Source organism: Aplysia californica, unplaced genomic scaffold, assembly GCF_000002075.1.
Source record: "Aplysia californica isolate F4 #8 unplaced genomic scaffold, AplCal3.0 scaffold00306, whole genome shotgun sequence".
Classification (NCBI taxonomy): Eukaryota; Metazoa; Mollusca; class Gastropoda; order Aplysiida; family Aplysiidae; genus Aplysia; species Aplysia californica.
This window is the reverse complement of record NW_004797576.1, coordinates 607,237-615,955: the sequence shown is the minus strand read 5'-3', so window position 1 is coordinate 615,955 and position 8,719 is coordinate 607,237. Positions and strand designations below refer to the sequence as shown.

Sequence of the window (8,719 nt, the reverse complement as noted above, 5' to 3'; positions counted from 1 at the left end):
GGAGGGAGAGGGAGATGGAAACAGTCGGGGTGGTGTGGGGTAGATAAAGAGTAAGGGGGAGGAGAGGGGGGACAGAGAGGGGAAGTAAGATTGGAAAGTGTTTGTCCGTGGCCTATATCCTGGTGCAGGATGAGAAAGGCAATGATGAAGACGAATTAATTAAACATTAAACATTAAGTTGCTAGAGAGTCAGAGGGAGGGAGAGGGGGTAAGGGAGAGGGAGATTGAGAGGGTCGGGGTGGGGAGGGAGAGAGAGAGAGAGAGAGAGAGAGAGAGAGAGAGAGAGAGAGAGAGGGGAGGGAGGGGAGAGGGGAGGAACAGGGGAGGGACAGGGGAGGGACAGGGGAGGGAGAAGGGGTGAAACAGCAGAGTGCAGTAGCTTGTTTCTTTTTTTTTTAAGCAGTGGTAATTTAAATGAGTATGTATTTTCTTGTCACGGCTGTTGTTGTTGTTGTTGATGATGTTGTTTTGTTGTTGTTGTTTTATGAACACGTCCCTGTTGTCATTGTTGTTGTTGGAAAATTTGAATGGATGAAGGTAAGAATTACCTACTTTATCTCTCTTTGCGACACATCAGAAGCAGTAGAGTTTTACTTTTTATTGGTGTTTTAATTTAAGGGAACAAAGGATATTGGTTTTTCGATGGAGATCAAATTAATTGATCTTTTACAAGCGATATTGTATCAGTCATCAAAATAAGGAATAGGGGTAGTTGAAATCGTGCAGAATTTTCGTATTAAATATGTTTAATTTATAACAAATCTCGACATATTGGGTTTCCGGCACATCCTGTGGTACAAAAAGGGATCATACATTCTATGGTTCAATGATAAGGTATTGAAGATAAATCTTTATAGACAAAATATTATACAGTGCACCCTATATATAACGAAATTCGATAGAACGACATCCTCTGTATAGCGACGTGGTGCCCATATCCAGATTTTTTTCCTTATATATCATTAGTAACTTTTGGTTGCCTCTCTATAACTACAGCTCTCTATAACGACATTGTTTCGTCATAGAGAGGAGGCACTGTAGATAAAATATTGTAGACAACAGGCGGAGGTCTGCTCACCAGTGGCTTTGTGTGTGCCCATGTAGACCGCCCCATACGTGCCCTCGCCGATGGTCTCGCCCAGTGCCCACGTCTCGCTGGGGTCCTCCAGCTTGCTAAAGTCAAGCACATCGCTGGTGTATGAGTACAGTTTGAACATTCTGGTCGCCGACAAGGGAGCACGCGCATGCGCGCGCCTGATGGGGCACGAGGGGTGGAGGGATCAAAGGTCACTTGTGTGGAGTTGGCTTAGACGCTGGACGCCGACTTAGATGGAAGGAGGGGGTGGCGAAATCGGGACTCTCTCCAGAACCTGACGGAAATAAAGAAATGTGCAAAACGATATTGGATTCAGGTTTTCTTGAAAAAGAGTCAAAGAAAGTTACTGAGGATCAGGTGGAATGACAGGGTCACCAACGAGGAAGTGTTAAGGAAAAAAGACAGATCCCAGTCAGAGATGAGATAGGAAGAAGGCAGTGGCAATGGATTGGACATACTCTCAGGAAGTCAGGCAGCTGCATTACAAAGAAAATGTTCGATTGGAATTCACTGGGTAAAAGATCAAAGGGAAGACAGCGTGGAACCTGGAGAAGAAAAGAGTAGAGGAATATGACAATAGTAAGGATTAGAAAAGAAAAAGCAGCAGTTCCCTGTTATAGATCAGGCACAGTTATGAGCGTGACATGATGAATCAGCCCATTTACAATTCTACTGTGCATGAACGAGAAATGTCCCCCCTTTTGGGAATAGCCTAAAGACACTTTAGTTCGCGGTACTGCCCCGAGGGGTTGACATTGGATTCACGTCTCTCGCAACACAGCAAGGTTATATAGAAGCCGGACCTCCGAATTTACCCTCAATCTCTAATAGGAAAGAGTTAAATGGGAAACTCGTGTTAAGTGCCTTTTCCAAGGACAAAACGTCGGATTGAGCTAAGCCTCGAGTCCTCGCATCCACATTCTCCTGATTACGAGTCCAGAAACCTAACGACTAGAGTACCCACGTCACAACGATGGTAGTTAGAAATGGAGGCATGCCAAACACTGCATAAAGAAAATACACATATCAATGGTGCTCTGGGGCGGGGGGGAGGGGGGAGATTTCTTGAAAAAAAAAGTTCAGGCTCAAAAGCATTAACACGTTTGTTATGAAGTAGTGAAAATGAAGTAGTTCTTAAGTAATTCTTTTTTAACTTAAAACTTTAAAAGTCATCACCCTTGTTACGAATACCTATCTACTTCCAACACATCATTTCAAAAAATAAAACCAAGAAAAGGGCGCTCCATAAGCTCAGTTGGCATCATGCAGACTACGTCAACAGGCCCCAATTTGTCTTCGCCCTACTTCAGATAGACGTTAAATTAGGGCGCTGGCCTTTGTAGCAACATTTCAGTGTTGAACGGAGTTTTTAATTTTTACAATAACCATTTTTTTAAAGTTAAGAAGTGCAAATCAAAATACAAGTAAGGTTACCTTTCTGCAAAACATAGCCGTCACAGTGCCAACGTGCTGGAAAACCCCGTTGTTCTAACGTCTAATAAATAAACTACATGGAAATCTTTCCCATCGACACAAAAGCGCTTTTATACTGAGCCAGTCAGACCCAGGGATGACATGAACATTGTGTACTTATTGATGACGCAGGTACATCACGTTTTCAGTCTTTCCAAGATCAAATCAGATACTCCTACAGGCAGTAATAGACACTTAAATAACGTCTCCATCTTCTTAAAGCAGCATTTTTGCTAATCGTTACAGATCTACCCGCCCATGGGTGTGTCAACAACGGTGCAATTTGTTTATTGAATTCTGTCCAATTGTGGCCTGCAGGGTAGAACAGAATATCTTGCAGACATAAGGCTACTACAATGAACTAACAAAAATAATATCCATGTACTTTTTCAGAGGCAGTGTATCTCAAACCTAGGAGGATCAAAACCGTTTTTGGGTAGTGTGAGTAAAGCTTTCAGAAAAAGGAAACATGAACATGTAGCTACAGGTGAGTGTGAATGTGATGCCCGTAATATACGTAAGTGCACCACCAAGGCAAAGTCTGAAGTAATATCTTACGATACAAATCAATCATTAGGAAAATAGAAAGTGGAAAGTGACGAAATGAAGTTTCTTCGTATTGATATGTAAGACCTTCTATTTCATCTTGACGGGGGATTGTAAGATGAGTAATCTTACTGACAGAATAAGTATCCTTCCAACTATCAACATCGGAATCCAGAACAGGTCAAAACATCGCGCCTGTTCCCCGCCTCGTGTCTGGAGACGGGGCCAGGTATCTATTTTGAAGCTGCTGCGTATGTCAGTGCATTGTTTTCCCTTATCTCATTGGGTTTTTTTGCGTGTTTTTTGTGTGTGTGGGTTTTTTTTGGTGGTTGTATTTTAGGGAGCGCAGCTTACATCTAGAGATAGCCGAATGCACTATGACTGATGCTGTGACAGAATATAGATTGATGTATTCATAACGCCCAGCCATCACAGACACTAACGAGCTTTCTATCGACGCTACACTTCTCGGAGTAAAACAGCGTTGGTTCCCCGAATGGTTAAAAAATTCGCCCAATGAACAGGAAATACTGAGTGGAATGTGAAGGTAACTTTAAAAAACAGCTAAATTTCGTCGGCTTAGTTTTTAAAAACCCATATCACACCTATTTTTTAAAATTGTAACTATCATCGATTGATCGTGAAATGACCAAACGGTTTACGCCTACGACGAAAAAGGAGTAGCTAATTTTGGAGGTGGGCTGCTTCAACACTGTCAGGCCAGGTCAATCTGGGCAGAATGGAGTTGATCATCTCAGTAGAAAGATAGAGACACAGAATTACATAAGCTTTCTCACTCGGGAATTGACCCCGGACCCTCTCTAATCTCTGAGCAGGGCAATAAGTCTTACCATCACAACCAGATTCCGATATAATGTTAAGCCTTACATCTGCACCACAGGTGCTCTTCTGGTACAAATCCAGCCATTATGGCCAACGTCCATTGAAGAAAGTTTTAAGGGGCTAAAATTTTCTTCAGCTCTAGAAATAAGTCAGGGATTCGAACCGGAATCACACACATTGTTCTATAGTAGCATAGTATGCCATCATTATGACCAACTGACTAATAATAGCGCTTCACGCTATAGCTATTTTTACCGCCAGTTAGCATGAACATACTCTCCATAACAATAACAGAAATAACAATATCGTGATTTGGTTCACTTACAAACCTACGCACATCAATCATCTTCCTCATTTGCCACTTATCTGCGGGGTTTTTTGTTCTTTCTTTTCAATAAAAAAAAAGTTAACAAGCATCATACATATGCCATACGATCTCATAGAACACTGTGCATTAAATGTACACATTTATTATCATTATTATTTTAGTTATTATTAATATTTTTTAGTAGTAGTAGTAGTAGTAGTAGTAGTAGTAGTAGTAGTAGTAGTAGTAGTAGTAGTAGTAGTAGTAGTAGTAGTAGTAGTTGTAGTAGTAGTAGTAGTAGTAGTAGTAGTAGTAGTAGTAGTAGTAGTAGTAGTAGTAGTAGTAGTAGTATTGTTTCTATCATTATTATTATTATTATTATTATTATTATTATTATTATTATTATTATTATTATCATCATCATAAAACATGACACATATAATATGTATAAAATTTAATGATGAGCAGATAAGCATCATAAATATATATATATATATATATATATATATATATATGTATAATCAGCATGTATACTATTATACACACATATGTGGTTGTATGTGTGTGTATATGTGCGTGAACGTGTGCGTGTGTGTGTGCGCGTGTGTGTATATGCGAGTACATGTGTATGTGTGAGTCGGAGTATTTGTGTGTGTGCACACACATATACAGAGAGAGAGAGAGAGAGAGAGAGAGAGAGAGAGAGAGAGAAAGAGAAAGAGGGGGGAGAGGGGGGGAGCGAGTTCAATCTCCCATCGACACCCGTCAGGCAGCGAACAACTTCGGAAACTGGCGTGTAATCGATTCCGTCACCTCTCTCAGGCCTGTGAGGCGTCTTCTTCAATCATGAAATTATTTCTAACGTTTGTGATCGATATTCTCCCGATGCTCCCTCCCAGTTATCCCGCAGCACTTCAAAGAGATTTATCCGCACCAATAGCAAGGCGATTCACAAACGATTCTAACTATAGCGGTGAAGTCCGCTTAAACATAAATCAGTGAGATTACGGGATTTTCTTCGGTTTAACCATGATTGTCGGTTTAGAGAGGTTGCTTGAATAGAAGAAAAAAATCGGGTACGGTACTTTCTTTCGGTTTACCTCTGTGTTCGGATTAACCGTGTTCTGTATAAGTGGACTCTGCTGTATATTATTCTTACAGCGGAAGCTAGACGTATCTGTTCACGATTTAAGGTGCTTTCCGTCAAATGCAAACAATAGTTAAAAGTATAATTTAAGACGTCCTTCTCTAAAAAAAGCAAACAAAAAAAAAAGTTCTTCCACTCATGATGACCTACAAAATGTCCTACTTCAAGCAAAGAGCCCCGATGTGCAAAGAAGGGTCAAGTAAGCTCCGAATGAAGAAGTTAAGTTTAATTTTACTCATTCAATGCGCGGTGAAGCGTTGCTAATAGTTTTCTGAAAAATCTGTTCATGTATTATATATAATGTATTTTCTCTTTAAAATGCATTAAGCCGTATATTCTAATATTTCGCCATGAACTTTAGGACTGCAAGCAACTCGTTATGGAAAAAACCGAGTTTGATTGGCAGGAGCCCTGTTGTGATTTTCTTCTTCTTTTCTACCAAACATAATTCAAATTATATAACATCGTCTTTATTTATCCTTCCACATCTCTCTGTATGTTATTCACCAGTAAAACCTATCCTTCAATTCGACAATAATTCGTATGACTTATTTGTATTGCAGGTGCCGTAAAACTCGCAAAAACAAAAACAGTTATTAAAAAACCAAAACAAAACAAAAACACCGAGTGTGAGTTAAGAAGTAGGAATTAATAGTGGCCCCCTGGCAACTACCCTCGCAACATTTTGCCATAGGGATGTTGCTGTTGCTGTTGTTATTGTTGTTGCTGTTTTTGTTTGTTAACATTGTCGTTGTTAACACAGTAGAATTCAAGCGTTTGCGCTCGGCGCGATGCCATGTGAAAAAGGTGGAGGTTTTATATATTACATATTACATTGTTGTTGTTCTTCGCTGCAGTATGGGGTGGTAGGGACGAGAGGAAGAAATCGTTGTTGGAGAAAATAGTTTGGGGCACTGGCAAGCCTTTATTAAAGGGTCAACAAAGACTCAAAAGCTAAAAATATGATGCAGCTTTTCTTAGGTATAAAACTTAAAACTCTGTCTATGCGGCTCTCGTGGTCCAAGACGTGCAGTGTTCGCATAGCAGTCAACATTCCTAGATCGAATCGGGACAGGAAATAAAACATTTTCTGCTCATTTTTCCCTCCGTCATTTTTTTATGTTCCCAAAAGTCCTGTCCAGTCCTATTTTTCTCCCCACTCTTCCATTCCTACCCCACCCCTTCTATGCTTTTCTCTCCTTTACTCCTGACTCTTTCCATTGCTACCCGGGTTCCTTCTTAACGCCATCTTTCAGCCACACCCCTGATCTTAGGGTAAGTAAGATCGAATAACTAATCTTCTCAGAAAAGGGCAAAAAAATCTTGGAGGTCCCCTGAGCAAGTTGCATGCGTTAAAGATTCGTTGGTGGTCCTAAAATCGATAAGAGTAGGCTTCGGCCGCCATCCGGGCAACATTCAAAATCAATAGCTACCAAATAAGGAAATACTCTTGTCGGTTGAAGAAAAAAAAGATAAAATAGAGAGCAAATTTCGAAATTGGAATACAGCTGTCTGAAGGTTAGGCGTCTCAAGGTTAGGCGTCCAGCGAAGTAGGAAAAACGGGTCAAATACGTAAGGATCAATTGTCTTCCAGGCTGGAGAACCAGCAGTTGACTACCACTGAGATATATAGCAGGAGGATGCAGCTCGTCCGTCAAATCCTACAGTGACCAAGAGGAAGATGTTTCTCCAGCTCAAGTTAATAATCAGAAGAAGTAAAGGTTAAGAGGACTTATGGTTTCTGCTCAGGTCCATGAGACAAAAGCATTGGGAACACAAAGAAAAGGAAAACTGTCTGAAAGGGCAAGTGTAGTGCAACAGTTTTGTATTAGGTCTGAGCCGAAACATATTTTCTAAACTTATCAAGCCACGATAAAACAGCACGCATTTATAAGATTCCTGATTTCCTTGTTTTGCTTCTATAGAAACCCGATCTGACTTCAAAATTAGCCCAATGTCAAAAGTATTGTGTTTGACAGAAAGCCTTCTTTTTTTATTTTTTAAAGTGTTTTACGGCGCTCGCAACTGCATAAGGTCATACGAGCGCGCGGGATACATTAAATTTTTTCAGTTTGTAGGAGTTTTTAAATTTTGCCTAGGTGGCGGCTGAAGCCTACTTTTATCGATTTTAGACCACCAAGGGATTTTTAACATGCGCAACTTGCACGCGGAACCTCCGACATTTTTCGCCCTTGTCTGGGAAGGCTAGGTGAAGATCTTTCCCACCAGAAAATCAGGAGTGTGACTGAAAGACAGCAGTAAGAAGGAACCAAGGAGTAGCAGTAGAAAGGCTGCAGAAAAAGTCAGAAGCCCAGATTAGGGGGCAAAGGAGGTGAGGGGGTGGGGGCAGAAAGTGGAGACGAAAGCAGACGACAGGACATTGCTAGAGAGCAAGAAAGTAGATGAAAGGTAAAAATTTTAGAGAAGAAAATTTTCCGGTTGCTACCCGGATTCAAACCCGGGACCTTTGAATGAGAGGCGACCACCTTAACCTCTAGGCCACGAGAGCCCCCAGAGGGCCTTTGATAGCAGAAATCAGCACAATGGTAAGGAGTAAAACATTAGAATAAAACTAACAAAGTAAACCTTCGGCTAGCTGTTCAGATTTACTCAGCCCTTTTTGGGGTTCAGTTTTTTAAACTGCTATCGGTTGCATGTGCTTGAGAAACATTTGGTCTAAATCCAAATTCTTAATTTTAGTTTTAGTAACTGGCACTTGCAACATAATATGGTCATATAAGTGCCGAAGATTAGAGGAGTTACAAGAGAGCAACAAACACAAAAAAGAAGGAGGGGAGATAAAGCGATAGACGTTTGATAGGAAAGAAGAAGTAAACCATATCAGAGCACCCGCCAACCACCCACATCCAAATTCTAAACGTGTTGAAAAAAACACAAAAAGAATCACATTATTATGTAAATACAATTTTTAAAAGAATATAACATTTTGTTCTCTCCTGTTAAAAGTTCCTTTCTGGCCTTAGAAAAGTCGAACAGCTTCGCCAAGAATCGTCTTTGACACCTGATCTAAATGAAGAAATAGGCAAAACAATGTGGAAGAACGGGTGAACTGCATTTTTAACCGACCGTTTGGGTAACTTGGATTGATGTACATTCTGTCACAATATCTTGGAAAGGTCAAATTACATAGGCCAATATATAGATCTATAGATATGAAAAATTCTGTTCGCCACTAACGTGCGAGGTGACCTCAGTATTGACTCGAAAATATAGAGAGAATTATAATTAAGTAAAACGTAAGTCTACAAAAGGGTTTGTTCTGGTTGCTTGTTTTTTGCGGGGTGGG

At 40.5% G+C, this 8,719-nt stretch overlaps 1 protein-coding gene across 1 annotated transcript in view; it reads right to left on the bottom strand.

Annotated features, from left to right (window-relative positions):
- The window catches only part of LOC101851510 (myosin-IIIb), a gene marked incomplete at its 3' end in the record, with an annotated part of 129,101 nt that overhangs the window by 85,243 nt on the left and 35,139 nt on the right, over positions 1 to 8,719 (bottom strand). Inside the window, 1 exon segment of the mRNA XM_035970685.1 lies at positions 1,079 to 1,370. Within this exon segment, the coding sequence (XP_035826578.1) occupies positions 1,079 to 1,217 (139 nt within the window).